The 24,791-nt window shown below is 46.7% G+C and overlaps 1 protein-coding gene across 1 annotated transcript in view; it reads right to left on the bottom strand.

Annotated features, from left to right (window-relative positions):
• Positions 1-24,791, bottom strand: part of LOC115471749 (ATP-dependent DNA helicase PIF1-like) — a 233,774-nt gene that overhangs the window by 116,680 nt on the left and 92,303 nt on the right. Inside the window, exon 8 of the mRNA XM_030205562.1 lies at positions 6,755-6,894. Coding sequence (XP_030061422.1) covers positions 6,755-6,894 — 140 coding nt within the window. The remainder of the gene's footprint in view (positions 1-6,754; positions 6,895-24,791) is intronic.

Consider the following 24,791-nt stretch of genomic DNA (forward strand, 5'->3'; position numbering starts at 1 on the left):
AGCATAAAGCGAATGCTACATACCTGTAGAAGGTATTCTCCGAGGACAGCAGGCTGATTGTTCTCACTGATGGGTGACGTCCACGGCAGCCTCTCCAATCGGAATCTTCACTAGCAAAGGCCTTTGCTAGTCCTCGCGCGCGCATGTGCGGCCCTCTTCCCGCCCAAAACCGGCTCGTGCCGGCCAGTCTCATATGTAGCAAGACAAAGAGAAGGGAAGACACAACTCCAAAGGGGAGGCGGGCGGGTTTGTGAGAACAATCAGCCTGCTGTCCTCGGAGAATACCTTCTACAGGTATGTAGCATTCGCTTTCTCCGAGGACAAGCAGGCTGCTTGTTCTCACTGATGGGGTATCCCTAGCCCCCAGGCTCACTCAAAACAACAAACATGGTCAATTGGGCCTCGCAACGGCGAGGACATAACTGAGATTGACCTAACAATTTATCCAACTAACTGAGAGTGTAGCCTGGAACAGAATAAACATGGGCCTAGGGGGGTGGAGTTGGATTCTAAACCCCGAACAGATTCTGAAGCACTGACCGCCCGAACCGACTGTCGCGTCGGGTATCCTGCTGCAGGCAGTAATGAGATGTGAATGTGTGGACAGATGACCACGTCGCAGCTTTGCAGATCTCTTCAATAGTGGCTGACTTCAAGTGGGCCACTGACGCAGCCATGGCTCTAACATTATGAGCCATGACATGACCCTCAAGAGCCAGCCCAGCCTGGGCGTAAGTGAAGGAAATGCAATCTGCTAGCCAATTGGATATGGTGCGTTTCCCCACAGCCACTCCCCTCCTGTTGGAATCAAAAGAAACAAACAATTGGGCGGACTGTCTGTTGGGCTGTGTCCGCTCCAGATAGAAGGCCAATGCTCTCTTGCAGTCCAATGTGTGCAGCTGACGTTCAGCAGGGCAGGAATGAGGACAGGGAAAAAATGTTGGCAAGACAATTGACTGGTTCAGATGGAACTCCGACACAACCTTTGGCAAGAACTTAGGGTGAGTGCGGAGGACTACTCTGTTATGATGAAATTTGGTGTAAGGGGCCTGGGCTACCAGGGCCTGAAGCTCACTGACTCTATGAGCTGAAGTAACTGCCACCAAGAAAATGACCTTCCAGGTCAAGTACTTCAGATGGCAGGAGTTCAGTGGCTCAAAAGGAGGTTTCATCAGCTGGGTGAGAACGACATTGAGATCCCATGACACTGTAGGAGGCTTGACAGGGGGCTTTGACAAAAGCAAACCTCTCATGAAGCGAACAACTAAAGGCTGTCCTGAGATCGGCTTACCTTCCACACGGTAATGGTATGCACTGATTGCACTAAGGTGAACCCTTACAGAGTTGGTCTTGAGACCAGACTCAGACAAGTGCAGAAGGTATTCAAGCAGGGTCTGTGTAGGACAAGAGCGAGGATCTAGGGCCTTGCTGTCACACCAGACGGCAAACCTCCTCCATAGAAAGAAGTAACTCCACTTAGTGGAATCTTTCCTGGAAGCAAGCAAGATGCGGGAGACACCCTCCGACAGGCCCAAAGAGGCAAAGTCTACGCTCTCAACATCCAGGCCGTGAGAGCCAGAGACCGGAGATTGGGATGCAGAAGCGCCCCTTCGTCCTGTGTGATGAGGGTCGGAAAACACTCCAATCTCCACGGTTCTTCGGAGGACAACTCCAGAAGAAGAGGGAACCAGATCTGACGCGGCCAAAAAGGAGCAATCAGAATCATGGTGCCTCGGTCTTGCTTGAGTTTCAACAAAGTCTTCCCCACCAGAGGTATGGGAGGATAAGCATAGAGCAGACCCTCCCCCCAGTCCAGGAGGAAGGCATCCGATGCCAGTCTGCCGTGGGCCTGAAGCCTGGAACAGAACTGAGGGACTTTGTGGTTGGCTCGAGATGTGAAGAGATCTACCAAGGGGGTGCTCCACACCTGGAAGATCTGTCGCACTACACGGGAATTGAGCGACCACTCGTGAGGTTGCATAATCCTGCTCAACCTGTCGGCCAGACTGTTGTTTACGCCTGCCAGATATGTGGCTTGGAGCACCATGCTGTGACGGCGAGCCCAGAGCCACATGCTGACGGCTTCCTGACACAGGGGGCGAGATCCGGTGCCCCCCTGCTTGGTGATGTAATACATGGCAACCTGGTTGTCTGTCTGAATTTGGATAATTTGGTGGGACAGCCAATCTCTGAAAGCCTTCAGAGCGTTCCAAACCGCTCGTAACTCCAGGAGATTGATCTGCAGATCACGTTCCTGGAGGGACCAGCTTCCTTGGGTGTGAAGCCCATCGACATGAGCTCCCCACCCCAGGAGAGACGCATCCGTAGTCAGCACTTTTTGTGGCTGAGGAATTTGGAAAGGACGTCCCAGAGTCAAATTGGACCAAATCGTCCACCAATACAGGGATTTGAGAAAACTCGTGGACAGGAGGATCACGTCTTCTAGATCCCCAGCAGCCTGAAACCACTGGGAAGCTAGGGTCCATTGAGCAGATCTCATGTGAAGGCGGGCCATGGGAGTCACATGAACTGTGGAGGCCATGTGGCCCAGCAATCTCAACATCTGCCGAGCTGTGATCTGCTGGGACGCTCGCACCCGCGAGACGAGGGACAACAAGTTGTTGGCTCTCGTCTCTGGGAGATGGGCGCGAGCCGTCCGAGAGTCCAGCAGAGCTCCTATGAATTCGAGTTTCTGCACTGGGAGAAGGTGGGACTTCGGATAATTTATCACAAACCCCAGTAGCTCCAGGAGGCGAATAGTCATCTGCATGGACTGTAGAGCTCCTGCCTCGGATGTGTTCTTCACCAGCCAATCGTCGAGATATGGGAACACGTGTACCCCCAGCCTGCGAAGTGCCGCTGCTACTACAGCCAAGCACTTCGTGAACACCCTGGGCGCAGAGGCGAGCCCAAAGGGTAGCACACAGTACTGGAAGTGACGTGTGCCCAGCTGAAATCGCAGATACTGTCTGTGAGCTGGCAGTATCGGGATGTGAGTGTAGGCGTCCTTCAAGTCCAGAGAGCATAGCCAATCATTTTCCTGAATCATGGGAAGAAGGGTGCCCAGGGAAAGCATCCTGAACTTTTCCTTGACCAGATATTTGTTCAGGGCCCTTAGGTCTAGGATGGGATGCATCCCCCCTGTTTTCTTTTCCACAAGGAAGTACCTGGAATAGAATCCCAGCCCTTCTTGCCCGGATGGCACGGGCTCGACCGCATTGGCGCTGAGAAGGGCGGAGAGTTCCTCTGCAAGTACCTGCTTGTGCTGGAAGCTGTAAGACTGAGCTCCCGGTGGACAATTTGGAGGTTTGGAGGCCAAATTGAGGGTGTATCCTTGCCGGACTATTTGAAGAACCCACTGATCGGAGGTTATGAGAGGCCACCTTTGGTGAAAAAAAACTTTCAACCTCCCTCCGACTGGCAGGTCGCCCGGCACTGACATTTGGATGTCGGCTATGCTCTGCTGGAGCCAGTCAAAAGCTCGTCCCTTGCTTTTGCTGGGGAGCCGAGGGGCCTTGCTGAGGCGCGCGCTGCTGACGAGAGCGAGCACGCTGGGGCTTAGCCTGGGCCGCAGGCTGTCGAGGAGGAGGATTGTACCTACGCTTACCAGAAGAGTAGGGAACAGTCTTCCTTCCCCCAAAAAATCGTCTACCTGTAGAGGTAGAAGCTGAAGGCTGCCGGCGGGAGAACTTGTCGAAAGCGGTATCCCGCTGGTGGAGCTGCTCTACCACCTGCTCGACTTTCTCTCCAAAAATGTTATCCGCACGGCAAGGCGAGTCTGCAATCCGCTGCTGGATCCTATTCTCCAGGTCGGAGGCACGCAGCCATGAGAGTCTGCGCATCACCACACCTTGAGCAGCGGCCCTGGACGCAACATCAAAGGTGTCATACACCCCTCTGGCCAGGAATTTTCTGCACGCCTTCAGCTGCCTGACCACCTCCTGAAATGGCTTGGCTTGCTCAGGGGGGAGCTTGTCCACCAAGCCCGCCAACTGCCGCACATTGTTCCGCATGTGTATGCTCATGTAGAGCTGGTAAGACTGGATTTTGGGCACGAGCATAGAAGAATGGTAGGCCTTCCTCCCAAAGGAGTCTAAGGTTCTAGAGTCCTTGCCCGGGGGCGCCGAAGCATGCTCCCTAGAACTCTTAGCCTTCTTTAGGGCCAAATCCACATCTCCAGAGTCGTGAGGCAACTGAGTGCGCATCAGCTCTGGGTCCCCATGGATCCGGTACTGGGACTCGATCTTCTTGGGAATGTGGGGATTACTTAGTGGCTTGGTCCAGTTCACCAGCAATGTCTTTTTTAGGACATGATGCATGGGTACTGTGGACGCTTCCTTAGGTGGAGAAGGATAGTCCAGGAGCTCAAACATTTCAGCCCTGGGCTCGTCCTCCACAACCACCGGGAAGGGGATGGCCGTAGACATCTCCCGGACAAAGGCCGCAAAAGACAGACTCTCGGGAGGAGAAAGCTGCCTTTCAGGGGAGGGAGTGGGATCAGAAGGAAGGCCCTCAGACTCCTCGTCAGAGAAATATCTGATGTCCTCCTCCTCTTCCCACGAGGCCTCACCTTCGGTATCAGACACAAGTTCACGGACCTGTGTCTGAAGCCGTGCCCGGCTCGACTCCGTGGAACCACGGCCACGGTGGGAGCGTCGAGAGGTAGACTCCCTCGCCCGCACCGGCGAAGCTCCCTCCGCCGACGTCGTCGGGGAGCCTTCCTGGGAGGCTACCGCAGTTGGTACCGCACGCGGCACCGATGTCGGAGACCTCACCCCGGGCAAGGGGCCAGCTGGCGCCTCACTCGATGGTACCGGTGGTGCAAGCACCCCAGGTACCGGAGGGGAAGGGCGCAACAGCTCTCTCAGAATCTCTGGGAGAACGGCCCGGAGACTCTCGTGCAGAGCGGCTGTGGAGAAAGACGTGGAAGCCGATGCATGTGTCGATGTCAGAGTCTGTTCCGGGCTGTCCATAGTGGAGCGCATCAACACCTCTTGAACAGAGGGTGAGCGGTCCTCTCGGTGCCGATGCCTACTGGGTGCCGACTCCCTCGGCGACCCAGAGCTCTCGGTGCCGATACGGGAAGGGGACCGGTGTCGATGCTTCTTCGACTTCTTGGGACGAAGCATGTCACCGGAGCTTCCCGGCACCGACGATGAGGACGTAGAATCCAGCCGTCGCTTCCTCGGGGCCGAGGCCGAAGAAGGTCGATCTCGGGGGGGCTGTACCGCAGTAGCCCTCAGGGTAGGGGGAGACCCACCCGAAGGCTCACCGCCACCAGCAGGGGAATGGCCAGCCCTCACCTGCACTCCAGTCGAAGCACCACCGTCCGACGACATCAGCAGAAGTGGAGGTCCTGGTACCACCGACGCAGCCTTCCGATGTCTCAGCCCCGATGCAGAGGGTCGATGCCTCGATGCAGTCGCGGCCGAGGACGGAGGTCTAGACACTGTCGACGTCGATGCACTCGATACTCCCGGTGCCGATGCCGACGAAGAGCCCGAGAACAAAACGTTCCACTGGGCCAATCTCGCTACCTGAGTCCGCTTTTGTAAAAGGGCGCACAGGCTACAGGCCTGTGGGCGGTGCCCAGCCCCCAGACACTGAAGACACGACGCGTGCCTGTCAGTGAGCGGGATTACTGGGTGCACTTCTTGAAGCCGCTGGGAGACTTCGATGACATGGGGGGAAAAATCACGCCGGCGAAATCAAAACTCGTAATTGCGGTAGGCACCAAAAAGAGGGGAAGAAAAAAATTCGACCCGAGGCCTGAAAAGGGCCTACCCTGAAGACGAAAGAAAACTTACCGGGGCAAAAACTGGAAAAAGCGGAAAGGGAAAAAGACCGAAAAGGTCCTTTCCCAAAATCTTTTTTTTTTTAGTTAGCGAAAGTCAAAAAGAGATGCGCGAGGTCGACTTAAGGGGCGCGAACGGTGTAACACGACCGTACCGAGCGCGGACAAAAGAAGACTGGCCGGCACGAGCCGGTTTCGGGCGGGAAGACGGCCGCGCATGCGCGGTGTGTATGGGCGCGCGAGGACTAGCAAAGGCCTTTGCTAGTGAAGATTCCGATTGGAGGGGCTGCCGTGGACGTCACCCATCAGTGAGAACAAGCAGCCTGCTTGTCCTCGGAGAAAATATTTTATTCTGTTTTGGGATCTTGCCAGGTACTTGTGACCTGGATTGGCCACTGTTGGAAACAGGATGCTGGGCTTGATGGACCTTCGGTCTGTTTCAGTATGGCAATACTTATATACTTACGAGTATTGCATTCAATTCTGGTTGCCGTATCTCAACCACATTCTCTGGCAACGAATTCCAAAGTTTAATTACACGTTGAGTGAAGAAAAATTTTCTCCAATTCGTTTTAAATTTACTACTTTGTAGCTTCATCGCATGCCCCTAGTATTTTTGGAAAGAGTAAACAGACGCTTCACATCTACCCATTCCACTCCACTCATCATTTTGGGCTAGGCTGGAATCAACTAGAAAAATGAAGGCAAATAAAGACTAAATGGCTTATCTGTTCTGCCCATCCATACCCCCTCCTCTCCTTTACAGGCACTAAGTACTGGTCCCAAGCTTGCTTGATTTCAGTAACAGTCTTAGTCTCCACCACCTTCACCAGGAGGCTGTTGCACAAATTCACCACCCTATCTGTGAAGTATTTCCTTTTAGGTCTACAGGATTTTTATCTCCCAGCAGCTAGTACATATGCAACATACATAGAAAGAGACTCATTCTTCTGTATTTACCAGGAAGCTGCTCTAATCTTCTAGAATTGGTCAGCTCCACATCATCCTTGTGGGTGCAGAGCCTGGTTGCCAAGATACCATCCCGTTCAATCTTATTGGTGGCGGTCTTCATCAGCTGAAAGGTCACCTCCTCTGGGCACCTTTGGAGAAATAGTAGTTAAGTCTGTTAACATTAACAATAAATTTATATTCCGTCATATACCTTCCTATTCAACGCGGATCACACATTAAAGAAGGCTGGACATTTCCAGGATCAACAAAACATAACCCAGCAAAAACAGAACAACGTATTTTATTTAACATTGTTTAGCACAGATTTTCTAAATAGGTAAGTTTTGATCAGTTTGCGGAATTGGTTATAAGAGATTTCAGACATCAAGATATCCTTAATAGCCTTATCCAAACGAACTACTTGATATGAAAAAAAAAGCAAGTTATACACACTGAAATGCGATACAAGGAATTTATTTATTCCACACTATCCACTGTTCTAGGCAGATTACAAGTTTGCATTCATAAAAGCCACATTAAGTTGTTCAGTACACAAATTACAAACACAATCCACTATGTAATATATTGTTCACCTACTATTTAGACATCACTACAGGTAATACTTTCTCATGTGAACAAGCTGAAATCACCCATATGTTCAACGAAGACCAATGTCAAGTTCCCTCTTAAAATCTCTCAAAAAATTTATTTTTCTAATGCCAATGACGGCAGCACGGAACAGTGGAAACAAAGACTAATCAAATAGCTTCCTGCTTACAGTGGACTAGCGAGGTTCACTTCCACTCCAATCTATTATACCGCCTTCAAGATCTAGAAGCTCACAGGTCTACTACTGTGCTTTGAGTCAATGCCAATGATGGCTGCACGTGGCACTGGAAACAGAGATTAACCAAATGGCCTCCTTGCTTACAACGGACTAGACAAGTTCACTTCCACCCCAGCCTATTAAACCCCCTTTGAGACTCGTCAGGTAAGAGGAGAATAAAGAACCGCAGCGCTGGGTTGGGTCTGCTGATCGCTATATACTGTGAGCGGTGCTAGCCGTCAAAACAAAAAAGCGCACGTTTTGTAATTAAACTTTAGTTATCCCGAGAACACTAGATCCTGCTAAGTCACACCCCTATGACACAACGTTACCATCACATGACGGATGCCTCGCAACTTTTAATGAGGACAAGATTGAAATGCAAATACGAGGGTCCGGGAGAATAATCTTCAACGATGAATACAGCAATAATCTTCTTCTAAAAACTAATGAAATTATACCACAATGAACACCACCAAACTGCTCCTTGCAATCTACTCCTTATCCCTGGATCCACCTAACAATGACCACCCCACTCGCAGAAATCAATATACCCAGACTAATCAATAACCGAACACTGACCAGGCACACCACATCACACCAAACCGACAAAAACCAAAACCACTACTACTACTTATCACTTCTATAGCGCTACAAGGCATACACAGCGCTGTACACCATACATGAAAACAAAGGAAAAGAAAAGAACCAACAAGTGTACAACCTCAACAAAATGAAAAGAAAGAACATAAAAAATCCACACAAACCAAGAAACGACAACTAACAAAAGTCCACATAACACCGAACGTAGAAGACCCATACCAAACAATTCAAATAGGCTACGCCAATGCCAGATCTGTAGTAAACAAAACAACAATAATAACAGACTAGATCATGTCAGAGAAACTTGATCTACTCTTCATCACTGAAACCTGGATCCAAGACCAGAAGGACCCTATCATCTTAAACCTATGCCCTCCAGGATACAAAAATCACCCACTGGACCAGAAAAGAAAAAAAGAGGAGGGGGCATAGCACTCATATACCGAACTCACCTCACAATTGAAACCATTGCGGAATCTATAACAACCCACCTCAAAATAGCCTCAATCAGAATCCACCATAAAACCTTGCTCGACCACCTAAACTGCGTCCTATTCTACAGACCACCGTGTAACTGGAACGAAAGCCAGGCGAATTTCATGGACTTTGTTTCAAACATACGTGTATCCAACTCCAATACACTAGTATTAGGAAACATTAAACTTCACCTCGAAGACCCTAACTCTAGCAACGCACGAGATTGCAAGGACTTCCTTCATCTATGTGACCTCACATGGCCACATATGCAAACAACCCACGTGAAGGGTCACACACTCGACCTCATCTCATACAAACTGTCGACTGATCAGAACCTAACCATAACACAAACTAGATGGACAGAAACATCATGGACTGACCATTATAAACTAAACCTATCCCTAAAATGGCGAAAAAGAGGTTCTCTCCACACACGAGAACACACAACATATATCACGAGAGGCCAAATAGACCTGGACAATTTCTGGCAACAGATATATAACAACGATTGGACAGCACAAACGGAATCCATATATTACCTCTCAGAATGGGACAATAGACGCAGACAAATACGAGACGAAATAGCACCCTTACAAATAAGAACTTCACGTAGACACAACTCTATACCGTGGTTCAATGAAGAACTGAAAAAATTAAAAACACAATCTAGGAAACTAGAACGCGCATGGAAAAATAAAAGACAAACACACACTCAACGAATGGAAACTACTACAAAGGAAATACAAATACACAATAAGTCAGACCAAAAGGTCGTACCACAAAACTAAAATTGGGCCGGACTACAAAAACACAAAGAATCTATACCATCTCGTGAACAAACTACTAGACACAACACCAGTCACCACTACCAACACTGATATCCCATCTGCAGACAACCTTGCTAAATATTTCAATGAAAAAAATCGTAAACCTACGCAAAACCCTAACTCAGAACAATATGGACATATAAAACTTCATTAATGGCCTAGACCCAACCCCTGGTGAATACCCTGCTGACCGAATATGGTTAACGTTTACTCTACTCAGTACAGACACAGACACATTACAAAGACACGCACAAACTCTTCCACCTTGTAAATAAGCTGCTAGATACTACACCTGTTACAAACAATAACAAAGAAATACCAGGGGTCGACGACCTCGTGAAATACTTCAAAGAGAAAATCATACAACTACGACTCAGAATACCTACCAGCCCTACCGAATACACCACATTCCTGAACTACCTAGACCCTGAAGACGGAACATACCCAGCAGACAGGATCTGGACCGAATTCGAAGCACTGTCAGAAGACCTCATCCTTAAAACGCTTAATAGATTCGCCAAATCCCAATGCAAACTAGACACCTGCCCAAGCAACCTCATGAAATCAGCTCCTCAACAATTCATACTAGACTTAACGAACCACCTGAATTTCATGCTACAAAACGGACTTTTCCCAAAGGAAAAAGGAAAAATCTTACTCACCCCAATACCCAAAGATACAAAGAAAAACGCTAGTGAAATAACTAACTACAGACCAGTTGCATCCATACCACTAATAACCAAAATAACAGAAGGAGTGGTAACCAAACAACTCACAAGTTATCTCGACAAGTTCTCAATACTGCATGACGCCCAATCAGGATTCCGTTCGAATCACAGCACAGAGACAGTACTAACTACCCTACTGACCAAATTTAAGCAACGGATCGCAACAGGCTCTAATATACTCCTCCTACAATTTGACATGTCAAGTGCCTTTGACATGGTTGACCACGGAATTCTATTACACATTCTTGAATATTTCGGCATCGGAGGCAATGTCCTAAATTGGTTCAAGGGGTTCTTAACCTCACGTTCATACCAAGTCACATCAAATTCAACCACATCTGCTGCATGGACACCTGAGTGCGGAGTACCGCAAGGATCTCCCCTTTCACCAACAATTTTCAACCTACTGATGACCCCACTAGCAAAACTTCTATCAAACCATAACCTTAACCCTTACATATATGCCGATGATGTAACGATATATATTCCTTTTAAACATAACATCAACGAAATCTCCAACGAAATCAACCAAAGTCTACATATCATGAACACTTGGGCAGATGCATTCCGACTGAAATTGAACGCAGAAAAAACTCAATGCCTCATACTAACCTCCCAATACAACACAACAAAATTTACCGCCATCAACACACCTAAACTAAACTTGCCAATTTCTGAAAATTTAAAAATCCTTGGAGTCACAATCGACCGCCACCTTACACTTGAGACTCATGCAAACAACACAACAAAAAAGATGTTCCTCTGCATGTGGAAGCTGAAAAGAATAAAACCATTCTTTCCAAGATCTGTCTTCCGCAACCTAGTACAATCACTCGTACTAAGCCATCTGGATTACTGCAACTCATTATACGCAGGCTGCAAAGAACAAATAAAGAGAAAACTTCAGACAGCCCAGAATACAGCAGCCAGACTCATTTTCGGAAAACCAAAATACGAAAGCGCAGCACCATTACGTGAGAAACTACACTGGCTCCCACTCAGGGAACGTGTCACCTTTAAAGTATGCACGTTAGTGCACAAAATCATTCACGGTGAAGCCCCTGCATATATGTCTGACTTGGTAGACTTGCCACCCAGAAATGCCAAAAAATCATCCAGAACCTTCCTCAACCTCCACTTCCCAAAATGCAAAGGCATAAAGTATAAAGCACTACATGCATCAACCTTCACCTACAAGAGCACGCAACTTTGGAACGCACTGCCACGCGGCCTGAGAGCGGTCTATGAGTTGACAGACTTCCACAAACGATTAAAGACCCATCTCTTTGAAAAAAACATACCGCAAGGATTAAAACATATAAATCCCATATACATCATAATAATGCCTCAAGACATTACCTCACGTACTCCACTTCCCCGTACTCTCTCCCACTCAACAATCTACCCACAGATAAAAACTCTCTACCCATCACTCTCTTGCTACTATTCGACCACCGTAGTAATTCCCCAACGACATATCCTATAGCTTCTACGCCCCAAAAGTGACCGATATAACTCTGTGTTCCTTAACTATTCACAATGTAACCATAATCATAATGTAACAAACTGTATTTCCATTATTTACAATGTATTGTAAGCCACACTGAGCCCGCAAATAGGTGGGAAAATGTGGGATACAAATGCAACTAAATAAATAAAATAAATAAATAAATACCCAGGCAATTAAACAATACTCAAACAGCCATTGTCAACTGGACACTTGCCCCAGCTACCTAATACAATCTGTCCCCCACCGTTTCATCAGGGCTGTGCCTAGGGTCTCTGGTGCCCCCCTGCAGACTATCAGTTGGCAACTACCAACTACTGCCCAGTAGCATCTATCCCATTAGCAGTCAAACTAATGGAAGGACTGGTGACCAAAGAACTCAATGACTACATAAACAAATTCACTATACTACATGAATCACAATCAGGATTTCAACCCCTACATAGCACTGAAACAGTACTACTCACTCTCCTAACCAAATTCAAACAAGAAATAGCAATAGGCAAGAGTATACTCCTCCTCCAATTCGACATGTCAAGTGCATTTGACATAGTTAACCATAACATACTGCTAAGACTCATTGACTACTTTGGAATCAGTGGTGACCCTCTGAACTGAATTAAGGGTTTTCTAACTACCAGACATATCAAGTGAAATCAAAAACAAACATATCGTCACTGTGGAAACCAGGCTGCGGAGTACCGCTAGGATCACCACTATCACCAATCCTTTTCAACCTCATGATGACTCCACTAGCCAAGACCCTATCCACCCAAGGCCTTAACCCATTCATCTACGCTGATGACGTTACACTCTACATCCCACACAAACATGAACTGGCGGAAATCACCAACGAAATCAAACATCATGAGTGGGAAAATGTGGGATATAAGTAACCCATAAATAAATGCATTCCAACTAAAACTCAATACAGAAAAAAACACACTGTCTCATCATCTCATCTCAATACAATACATACAAACCCACAAACATAATCACCCCAGGATACACACTCCCCGTCTCAGACAGCATGAAAATTCTCTGAGTAACAATCGACCGTAATCTATCACTAGAGACCCAAGCGAAATCTACCATAAAGAAAATGTTTCTCTCAATGTGGAAACTGAAACGCATAAAACCAATCTTCGAGAGAAATTTTTCATAACCTGGTACAGTCCATGGTACTAAGCCACGTAGATTACTGTAATGGAATCTATGCGGGATGCAAGGCTCAAATCATAAAGAAACTTCAGATCGCCCAAAACACAGCAGCCAGCACAGCAACACGTTTTGACAGCGCCAAACCACTCAGAGAAAAATTGCACTGGCTACCAATCAAAGAACCTATCACTTTCAAAATCTGCACGCCTGCTCATTATTTACGGCGATGCACCGGGATACATGACAGACCTCATCGACCTGCCAACCAGAAACACCACAAAATCTGCATGATCATACCTAAACCTCCACTACCCAAGCAGCAAAAGACTCAAATACAAATCCACCTATGCAACCAGCTTTTCCTACCTAAGAACACAACTATGGAACGCATTACCAAAAGCAGTAAAAACTACGCTCGACCACCTAAATTTTCAGAAAGCACTAAATACTGCCCTGTTCAGAAGAGCACACCCTACCGACCCAACATAAAAATACCTGGTCACATGCGACACAATGCAACCAAAGACCATAACGGACATTATCTGACTCTTCTTCCCCCTTTCCCTCTCTAACTTCCCCCCAACACACCGACCATACATGTAACTACCTTACATGTACCTCACTCTACTACAATATCACTTTGTATTCATTCATACCATGTATTTGTTCAGACCGTAATCGGCTAACACCGTTAACGGTTATGTGTAAGCCACATTGAGCCTGCAAAAGGTGGGAAAATGTGGGATACAAATGTAACAAACAGGACCAGCAAGCAGACAACTACTTGCCATCTGAGCAGTGATCTATGACAGGGTGTCCTTCCCCTGAAGTAGCCCCATCGGTGAAACGGGTCCGTTGGGGAGGCCCAAGTTTGACGCTGCTTAAAGTAGGTTTTTTTTTGCACCTTATGTCCTTAATGGTTTGGTGGACACAGTGGATGTAGCATTTTTGTACTGAAAAAAATATTTCAAAAAAATGTATTGTACAACACTTAGGGAGGAGGATGGGTGAGGACCAATGATTGATTCACGGTGACCGTTTATGAGTAATCCCATTAATTTGGTTGATTGTCACCTGTCTGAGGTCTTTCTCCCCCCCCTTCCACTTATTTTTTGCTACCCTGCAATCTGGTTTGATCAGATCCGCTGATATTGCTTCTGTGTTTTGGATACAAATGTAACAAATAACAATAATAATTCATTTTGGGATTTTGTTCCACAGCATTGGACCCGCAACATAGATGATTCTTCTTATATGGTCCTCCAATTTAATCGTGTGATAAGGTGTTGCTTCAAACAAGCATTGTGCGCCAGATCTTAATGGCCATTTAAGCCGATACAAATACATTTTCAATACATTTTTTTACAACAAGAGGCATAAGTTTATGCATAGTCTTGAACATCAGACAAAAGATTTAAATATAATTCTTTGTGCAATTGGCAACCAGTGTAGCTCTTGTAGAACGAGGGTAATATGTTCAAATCTAGATTTTCCCACCAACACCCTTGCAACCACATTTTGTGTCACCTGTAAGGCCTGTAACAGTTTTTTTCAGACCAAGCATTAAATCATCACAGTAATTGAAATGTGGAGCAACAATATGCTGAATAACTTTTCCAAATTTGTCTTGCTTGAGAAAAGTTTTCAAACTTCTCAATACTCGCAATTTTCAAAAAACATCTTTAATCACTTCTTGTACATGCGATTTCAACCTCAAAGCAGAATCTATTATTACTCCCAAGTTTCTTTGGAACGACGAAGTAGAATACTGACCCTGCCTGAGCTCTGAAGAGGGAACCAGACAAATTGCCTGAAGGTCAAGAAGCCTTTCCAGAGTATTCCTGACCACGATCACCTTGTGGAGAGAACGGCTTGGAGACTCCAGGAAGGCACCTGGGAGAGGATGCACAAATTCTAAGGAATACCCTTCTCAAATAACATCTAGAACCCACTGATTGGGCATAATTTGGTCCCACCTCCAATAAAAGTGACCTAAACGAGCTCCCACAGGAATCAGAGACTGGGCCTAGAAACCTTCATTATGTAGGACAAGAGGAAGACTGGAAAGAGGCACCTGCTTCTCTATCCCCTTCTTTGATTTCCTTGAAAGGACCGATTTCTCTGAAAAAACGTGACCGCTGGACGGGAACCAGTACCTGGCCTATAGCAATGAAAATCACAGGCCGACCTTGGCTCGAGAATATACCATGTCCAAATAGCCTAGGCCGATCCTCAGGCTCTCTGTACCTTAGAATCTCCTAAACTGCGGACCAACTTGTCCAGCTCATCAGTAAACAATAGAGAACCCCTAAAAGGAAATCTACTGTGCTTTGACTTAGAAGCCGCACCCGCCGACCAACTTCGTAGCCAAAGAGACCTACATGCAGCTACACCTAATGCCATAGACTTAGCTGAGTTTCTCAGCAAGTCATATAAAGCATCTGTCAAAAAGGCTGAACCTATTTCAATCTTAGCCACTTCGGCATCTATTACAGTCAGATCATCCGAAGATCTCAGACCAACGACAAGCTCTAGCTACCAAGGAACCACAAACACCTGCCTGCACTGCTAAAGCAGAGACATCAAAGCTACTCTTTAACAAAGACTCCATATGGCAATGCTGAATATCCTTAAGGGCTGTGCCGCCATCTACAGGAACAGTATTCCTTTTAGTAACTGGCGAGACTACAGCATCCACAACTGGCGGCTTCAGAAAAGATTTGTCCGAATCCAGAACTGGATAGAGAGGAATAACAGACTTAGTGGGACGAAACTATGAATCTGGCACATCCCACTGCGCCTGAATAATGCCCCTGATATCCTGGTGCATAGGAAAGGTCTTACCTGGCCTTCAATTGCCTTTCATGAGGAGATCCACTTTCCATCCCTCTACAGCAGGGGGCTCCTATTCCTCATAACACAAAGTAGTGGAGACCAATAAATTAGCTCCTGTAAATCCTCCTTGTGAAAAATTCTCACCTCCGAAGGGTCCTCCCCTGGGAGAAGAGCCTCAGCAGCTGAATCTACCTGACCAAAGTCTTCAGCAACATGTCCTTCACTTACAAATTCCTATTCCCCAAGAGAGGGCATCTCCTGGTCTGGATCAGGACCATAGGCGTAGACTGGGGGGGGCGAGGGGGGGCAATGCCCCCCCCAAACGACGAGGACGTGGACTGGCGCTAGAATGAAAAAAAAAAAAAAAAAAACAAGCAGGCAGGCACGCGCTCGTCTCCGTCCGCTTCGCTGCTTCCCTGCCCTCTCTGTCTGCGTCCCGCCTTCCTCTGATGTCATTTCCATTCGGGCGGGACGCAGACAGAGAGGGCAGGGAAGCAGCGAAGCGGACGGAGACGAGCGTGTCTATCTACCCCCTCTCTTCCTACCCTCCGGCGCAGGCAGCACCAATCTTCTCTAAGCCTTTCTTGTTCCTGGCAGCGGTAGCGACGTACACGCTGCCTTCAGCTCTGCCCCGAAGCCTTCTCTTCAAGTTCCTGTTCCCGCATAGGTGGGAACAGGAACTTGAAGAGAAGGCTTCCGGGGCAGACCGAAGGCAGCGTGTATACGTCGCTACCGCTGTTTAAACTCAATTTTAGCATTTACAAGCTTTTTTAATGACATAATAAAATAGTATATGAACAGTTAAATTTAAAATATAATTAATAGACTTAGTAAATTAAAATTGGGGTATGGTAAGTTCATATTTGTTCAGAAAATCTTTTTAAATTTGGTCATTTAATATTTGATAAATATTCATTTTAAGAGTAGATAACAAATTGGAATATGAAGACTTAATTGAAGATACAATTTATAGATTTGCTAAATAGATTAAAATTGCAATATAGTTAGTTAATTGTTTTGATAATTACTCAATATCCTGTTATTTTATATATATTTTAAACAAATGGCCATTTTAATAATGTAGGCTTTAGGACCCAGTAAATGATTCCTGCATATCTGGCAGGTTTTTAGACCCAGTAACCACCTAAATTCATTTGATAGGATAAAGGTTAATGCTTTGTGAAGATTAGGTGTTTTCACTTAAGTTAATCAAAAAATGTCTCCACCCTGTGTGACGTGGTATTAAAAGCAGAGCCTTTTGAGAGCACAGCTTTTCATCCATTTGGATACAGAAAGTGAAGGTGCCTTGGTGCTTTATAACTTTTGCTACGTGAGACATGGGGGTAAGTTTTTTGTCATGACAATAAATTGTAGGAAGTTTCTAAGTTAGGCACTATAGTATTTGCTGCCTCATGATTTAACAACTTTTATCAATTGCACAATCTTTTTGGTAATGTCTGTGGCATTATGGTTTGTTATGTTGCAGGAATTGAGATAGGAATTTGTGATGCTTCAGGAGTCAGACAGCACACACCAGTATGAGAGAGAAATCTTCTTTATTTGCCAGCAAACAAAGCAAGACATCAGTTCTAGCTCTCTTCTCTTTCTCTCAGCTCTCTGGGTCTTTCTCTCAGCTCTCTGTGTCTTTCTCTCAGCTCTCTGTGTCTTTCTCTCAGCTCTCTGTGTCTTTCTCTCAGCTGCTTCTCTTCTTATGCTGTCTTCTCCTTCTTCTGTCTGTTCCTTCTGTCCTTCTCTTTCTTCTGAGCTCCTTCTGACGTAAACTGCTTCTGCTCCCACTTAAATAGGGTCCTAAGCCCTCCTCCTAGCCTAGCCCCCTTTACTCCCAATTGGTTAAGAAACTGATTGGCTACCTTGCCTCAACCAATCATTACTTTTGAAATATCAGTTACATAGGTTCCAGACATCCTAGACTGACCTGTGACCTGGGGCCCCTCATGCCAGACATTTGGTCTCCAGTCTCTTACATTTCTCATTATGATTGATGTCTCATCTATAGCTTAAACTGGATTCCCTTAGAGACCAAGAGGCCCCATCTAACATTGGTTATTCTCATATTCCTAATCAGCTTCATACTACCTACTAACTAAACTCTGGCATTCATTAAAGAGGTCAAAAGTCAGGCTTACTTAATAGCATACAGATATACTTTCAAAACTATTCCTACAGTTACCTATAATTAATCAAGGAGAAGAGAGCTGACTAGCCCTGACCTCTTTCACCTATCAGCTTATACATTGCACCAGCCAGAACTATGGCTAAGTCAAACCATATGTTGATCTCCTCACTGCAGCCTTAAACAGCAGACAAAGGATCATTTTAAAAGTAACACAGAGTTGAACAAACATCCTACACAGAATTATTAATTTACACAGAATACAACATATTCTAAAGTAAGCATTCTTATAAGACATATCTAAACATCAGGAATATCTAGAATTATTTAGAATCTAACTATTTCCTTATAACAAAATCTACATATCAAGAACTTCTGAAATAGTATTTCAGCCTTTTAAACTTCAGCGTCTGGCTCATTCCTTTGTTCATTCATAATAGTTTACAGCTGTGCCAGCTAGCATTGGCAATTCACAAGGGACAGAGTTCCATTTCTCACTGACCTTTCCTAACCTTAGCTCGGCAGCTAGAGTTCAATATAATCTGAACCATCTGGCATACCTTCACTTCAGTTGCAAAGTAAAAAGTTAGAATTCTAACTTCAAGCTTTTAACAGAATTAACCCTTCATATGATTTCTTATATATATAATTATGCCATGGCTGCCTCATTCCCCCCTTTGAGACTAAAATCAGCTTATGCAGAGATAAGTCTCACATCTCAAACTCTGGAGATTATAGTGATCCTAACTAGGAATAGACTTGTGAATCACCATTACCCTACTTGTTAAGGTCCGACGGCATACTGCCGAAGCACATGAGGCCAGGAAACAAAACAAAAACCCTGCTAAAACTAAGACTATTAGGGAAATGAACAAGGGACGTATCCAGGAGGTCAATGACCACCACCAGGAGGTAAGGTCTAATCCTCCTCGGTAATCCTCCACATTAAGGCTGGCCAACTGTAGGACTTTATCCATGGCATGCCTAACTACATGCGTCCTATTTATGACAATAGTACAGCACTCTGAAGAATTTAACACTGTGCAGAGACCACCCTGAGCTGCAAAGAGATAGTCAAGGCCCATACGGTTATATCTAGAAACTATACTTAATTCATTAATTTGATCCTGCAGTGCATTGACTACCACGTTCAGCTCATGAACTAAAACATGGAGTAGGGATTGAAGTCTCCGGGTAGCCATACCTAGTTCAGTAATACCCGCTACCGGGCCTCCAATTGGAATCCAGGCCGTGGCAGAAAGGGCTACAAGTCTCTTTTTAGTCAGAGGATAAGTAGAATTAATATACTGGAGGGCTAATTCAATCGCCTCATCCTCTGTGGCAACGGAGGAGGGTAAGGACAAAGCCTCTCGCTTAGAGCGGTGCGGGGATAGTGGCTTAAGAGGAATAACTTTAGGAAAATAATTCAAGGTTACCAATACACAAAAATCATATGTGGAGGGAAGAATCATGTGGAGGACATTATCACAGAGCCAGTAATGACCAAGGAGAGGGCGACGAAAGTTCCCAATAAATGTAGGCACAGGATGGAGATTAGGATGCCCATAATGCGAGCCCCTATCCCAGGGGGAACGAAGAAGAAATGGAGACTTTGTACACCATAGGTGCCAATCCCCAATTGTAACAGACCGCTCATATGATGCAACCCCTTCATCCCCCGGGGACTTATGAAAGTAGAAAATAGGATGGGACACTATAGTCTTCTCAGTAGTATAGTTAGGAGCCAGATAATCACCTTGGTCATAATCTACAGGTATGGTAGTAGGGCACATAGGAGTACCTGGAGAAACTACCCACACAGGTTCCTCCTTCTCTGGGAGAACATTAGTATAGTTACAGGGAATGGGAAGAACAGTTGAGATGCTTCTTGTTAAACAAAACACTCCAGAAGCTGGATAGGGAGACGTAAAAACTGGCCTTAGAGAAGAGTCAGAGGGGGAAGTAGCATTATAAAAGGACCACCAAGTATAATCCTGGCTCCAAGGACCTGAACTCGAAAAGTAGGGAGGTATAAGAGCTGGGAGTTGCACAGGGACAGGAACAGCTGGGACATCTGTAGTATAAGGAGAAAATCGGGAACACACAATACAAGGGGAAGTAATCTTTGCCTGGCTAATTAGTTCCTGGACTGAGTGTAACCAAAGGTTGGAGCGAGTTGGGGTATTAGGAACAAGGAGGCAAGGAGTAGAAAACAACAAAAGCATCCAAACTACTAACATTTTCTTTCTTCCTAATCTAAAACAAATACAGCAAACTAATTAAGCAATAATATTTCAACAGTCTGTGCTAATCACAGATTACTCTAATATAGTGTTCTCAGTCTTTGAGTTCTTATACCAGTTGGGATAGACCCTCAACTGACAAGGATCAAGCTCTCAAATTCCAGGAAAGCCAGAATCCGGCAAGAAAGAGTCTCAGTATGAAGCCGAAGTTCAGCCGCTCCTGCAGTATGCAGTTGACCCTTCTTTTCAGCTAGTAGATTCTTTGGTTCGGGTCAGGCGCAACTTCAATGGCTCCGCTGGATCTCTTTCTGCTCTCCACTGTCTAGGCTCCGTCTGATCCGTGCTGGGCTCAGTCTGGTCAGCAGACTTAATTCGAGACCAATGGACCCATGGAGTTATCCCTGCGACCTTCACAGCTGTAGGAGTAGAAAGCAAAACAGTAAAAGGTCCTTTCCATCGGGGCCCCAAAGGCTGGAGCTTCCAGTCTTTCACCCAAACTCTATCCCCTGGCAGGAAGGAATGTACCTGAGCCTGGAAGGGGACAGGGTTTATTTCTCTCACATAAGACTGAAGCTCAGAAATTATCTTCCCCAAGAGGGCTACCTGCTCCTGCACCTGGGCAGACCCTAAAATCCCTATGTCTCCCTTAATTCCCTGTAAAATGGCTGGGGGCTTCCCATACACAATTTCAAAGGGAGAGAGGGCTGTTCCTTTAGTTGGGGTGCATCGGAGGCGGAAGAGGGCTAGTGGCAATGCCTGTGGCCATTTCAATTGGGTTTCCTGACAAATCTTTGCTAGGCTATTTTTCAAGGTTCTATTTGCTCGCTCAACCTGCCCTGAACTCTGGGGACGATAGGCACAATGCAATTTCCAGGTAATGCGCAATGCGCGGGACAGGGCCTGAAGTGTAGCTTCAACAAAGGCGGGACCATTATCTGAACCTATGGCAAGGGGCAGTCCATACCTGGGGATGACATCCCTAAGGAGAGCTCGAGCTACTTCTGTGGCTTTCTCAGTGACTGTAGGATATGCTTCCACCCACCCAGAAAAGGTACAGACCATGACTAAGAGGTATCGGAACCTACCACTCCTGGGCATTTCTGTGAAGTCTATAACTAGGGACTCAAAGGGTGTTAGTCCTCTAGACTGAACTCCTGGTGGAATACGGGGTCCCTGACGGGCATTATTCTGGGCACAGAGAGTACATCGGGCAGAGGCAGTGGCAACCAGACTATCCAATCCTTCCAGCACCACTACTCGACTGAGTAGGCGGGCTAGTGCTGTTTTCCCTAAGTGTGATAGGTCATGAGCTTGAGACACTACAGGCCAAGCTAGGTGGCGTGGCACCAGAACTCTGGTATCAGGGAGATGTAACCAGCCATCAGGTCTCCTTACTGCACCTTCTTCTTGAGCCCATTTCTCTTCCATTTGGGTATACATAGGTGTCCATTCTTGCAGTCGAATTTGGAACAGGGGGGTCACAGTACTTGCTGGGGGTCCTCGAGCAGCTTCCTTGGCCACCCGATCAGCATGGCGGTTCCCTCGGGCCACTGGAGTATCTATTCTTTGGTGTCCCCTGCAATGAATAACAGCTACCTTCTTAGGGGCCCACACAGCCTCTAGCAGCTGAAGTATTTCAGGTCCATACTTAACAGGTTGGCCTGCAGCATTTATAAGTCCCTTTTCCTTATACAAAGCTCCATGAGCATGTAGGGTTGTGAAAGCATACTTAGAATCAGTATAAATGTTGGTCACCAGTCCTGCTGCTAGCTCCAGAGCTCGTATGAGGGCCACAAGTTCTGCTTTCTGAGCTGAAGTTCCTTGGGGCAGGGCTCTTGCTTCTATCACCTTGTCCTCTGTCACCACAGCATAGCCTGCCAATCGCATGGAGTTCTCCACATAACTGCTTCCATCTGTGAAATAAATTACATCTGGATCCCTCCACGGAACATCTTTAAGATCTGGTCGACTGGAGTACACTTCATCCATAGTTTGGATACAGTCATGATCTGGTGGTCCCTCAGATGCTGGCAAAAGAGTGGCGGGATTAAATGTAGCCACTGTTTCCAGGTGTATCCGTGGATTCTCACACAAACTAGCTTGGTACTTAACCATACGGTTATTTGTAAACCAGTGGTTGCCCTTATACTCCATGAGGGTGAGAACTGCGTGGGGGACTTTAACAACCAGTTCTTGCCCCAAGGTCAACTTATCAGCTTCCTGGACCAGTAAGGCTGTTGCTGCAATGGCCCTCATGCAGGCTGGCCATCCTTTAGCCACTCCATCCAGCTGTTTAGACAGGTATGCAACAGGCCTCTGCCAGGATCCCATCATCTGGGTCAGCACACCCAGAGCAACCCCCTGTCGCTCGTGGACATACAATGAGAAAGGTTTCTCCACATCAGGAAGGCCTAACGCAGGGGCTTGGAGTAGGGCTGTCTTTATGGCAATGAAGGATTGTTGAGCAGTAGGTCCCCATTCAAATGGTTCCTTTTCACCCCCCTTTGTGGCTTGGTAAAGGGGTTTCGCCATTAATGCAAAATTTGGAATCCAAATTCTGCAGAATCCGGCTGCTCCCAGAAATTCCCTAACTTCTCTTCTGGACTTGGGTTGGGGAATTGCAGCTACCGCTTGCTTCCTACTAGCATCCAGTCTCCGACTTCCCTGGGAAATGCAAAAACCCAGATACTTCACTTCTGACTGACAGAGTTGGGCCTTTGAGCGTGAGACCTTATAGCCTGCATCCAAGAGTAGCTCCAGCAATTCTCTAGTAGCCTCAAAACACTCTTCCTGGGTCACTGCTGCAATCAGGAGGTCATCTACATACTGGAGTAAAACTCGCCTGGAAGGCTCAGATTTAAAAGTCTTAAGGTCTTGCCCTAGGGCTGTCCCAAAAATAGTGGGGGAGTTCTTGAACCCCTGTGGCAGGCGGGTCCATGTATACTGAAGCTTCCTTCCTGTTACTGGGTTTTCCCATTGAAAGGCAAAAAGCAATTGACTGGCGGGGGCCACCCGAATACAAAAGAAGGCATCTTTTAGGTCTAGTGTTGTGAAATGGGTAGCTCCAGAAGGTATCAATCCTAGCAGGACATATGGATTAGGCACTACAGGGTGTAATGAGATAGTGGATTTGTTGACCACTCGTAAGTCTTGGACTGGCCGGTAGTCCTCAGTCCCTGGCTTCTGAACTGGCAATAGTGGCGTATTCCATGGAGACTGGCAAGGTCGAATAATTCCATGGGATAACAGACGATTCAAATGTGCTTGAATCCCTTCCAGAGCCTTTCTGGGAATTGGGTATTGGCGAAGATGGATTGGCCGGGCACTTGGAAGTAAGTCTACATGTACAGGAGGAATATTTCGGGCCAACCCTGGGGGATTATCTTCTGCCCATACCCCACTGACCTGAAAGCTGTCTGCCAGGGGTAGGTCAACTTGGCCATGCGACTGATGCAGCCGCCATTCTTCTTCAAGAGGGCAGCAGAAACTCAATATACCCTTAGGGCTGGATGTCGGGGGCCGAAAGGAGACTGAAGTCTGGCCATCAGAGTCAAAAGAAATTTGGGCCCTAAGCTTGGACAGCAGGTCTCGACCTAACAAAGGGATTGGACAGTCTGGCATATACAGGAATTCATGAGTGACTATGTGTGAGCCTAATTGGCATCTACGGGTTGTCAGGAAGGGCCTCCGGTTCTGCACCCCCGTGGCTCCCACCACTCGGACAGTTTTTCCAGACACAGGCGCTAATCGCTCCGTCACAACAGAATGTTCAGCTCCTGTATCAATCATGAATGGAATTGAGCGGCTCCCTATAGTTAGCTTGACCATAGGTTCCTGGGAGCCCAGTTTATAGGAACCCGGTCTGTCCTATTCGTCCCATTCTGCCATCTCGGCTATCCCGATGATGTCAGATTCAGGAGGCTCATATCTTCCCTCTCGAACTCGGCCTCGGCTTCCTCGATCTCCTGGTCCCCTTCTCAGTCCCTGGCGCCTCTGGGGGCATTCATCTTTCCAGTGCCCTCTTTCCTTACAATAGGCACACTGGTCCCTCTCCAATCTTGGTCTGGGATTCTCCCCCCTTGGCCGGGATTGATTGAAGGAATCTCGGGCCCTGGCTGGTGGTCCGGGGTCCCACTTTGGCTTCCCATTAGCTAGAAGTCGACCTCGGTTAAGGGTGGAATTAGTAATGGCTGCCGCTAAAAGGTCGGCCTTCTTCTGCATCTTCCGGTCAGCCTCTCGGCGCACCTCCTGATCTCTATTAATGAAAACCTTGGTTGCGATCTCAATTAGCTGGGTGGTATTCATCCCTGCGAATCCCTCCTGACGCTGCAACTTCTTCCGGATATCTGGCATACTCTGGGCCACCAATGCGCTATTCACCATTCTCTGATTTTCTTGGGCTTCAGGGTCAAATGGGGTGTATGTTCTGTAGGCTTCAATTAGTCGCTCTAGAAAGGCCCCAGGGGATTCAGTTGCCCCTTGGAGAATTTCAGAGACCTTTGCCAGATTAATGGGCCTCTTTATGCCTTTCCTCATACCTTCCAGTAAGTCCCGGCAATAGCCAGACAACAGTTCATAGTGCTGCCCATCATTTGGATCCCAATCTGGAGCTGCGCGAGGAAACCGAGCTCTAACCCATCCCTCTGGGTCCTGTGTCCTCTCGGGAACACGCTCTCGCGTGATGGCCTCAGCATTTTGCAAAATC

The sequence above is a fragment of the Microcaecilia unicolor genome, chromosome 6, assembly GCF_901765095.1.
Source record: "Microcaecilia unicolor chromosome 6, aMicUni1.1, whole genome shotgun sequence".
In the NCBI taxonomy this organism is placed as follows: domain Eukaryota; kingdom Metazoa; phylum Chordata; class Amphibia; order Gymnophiona; family Siphonopidae; genus Microcaecilia; species Microcaecilia unicolor.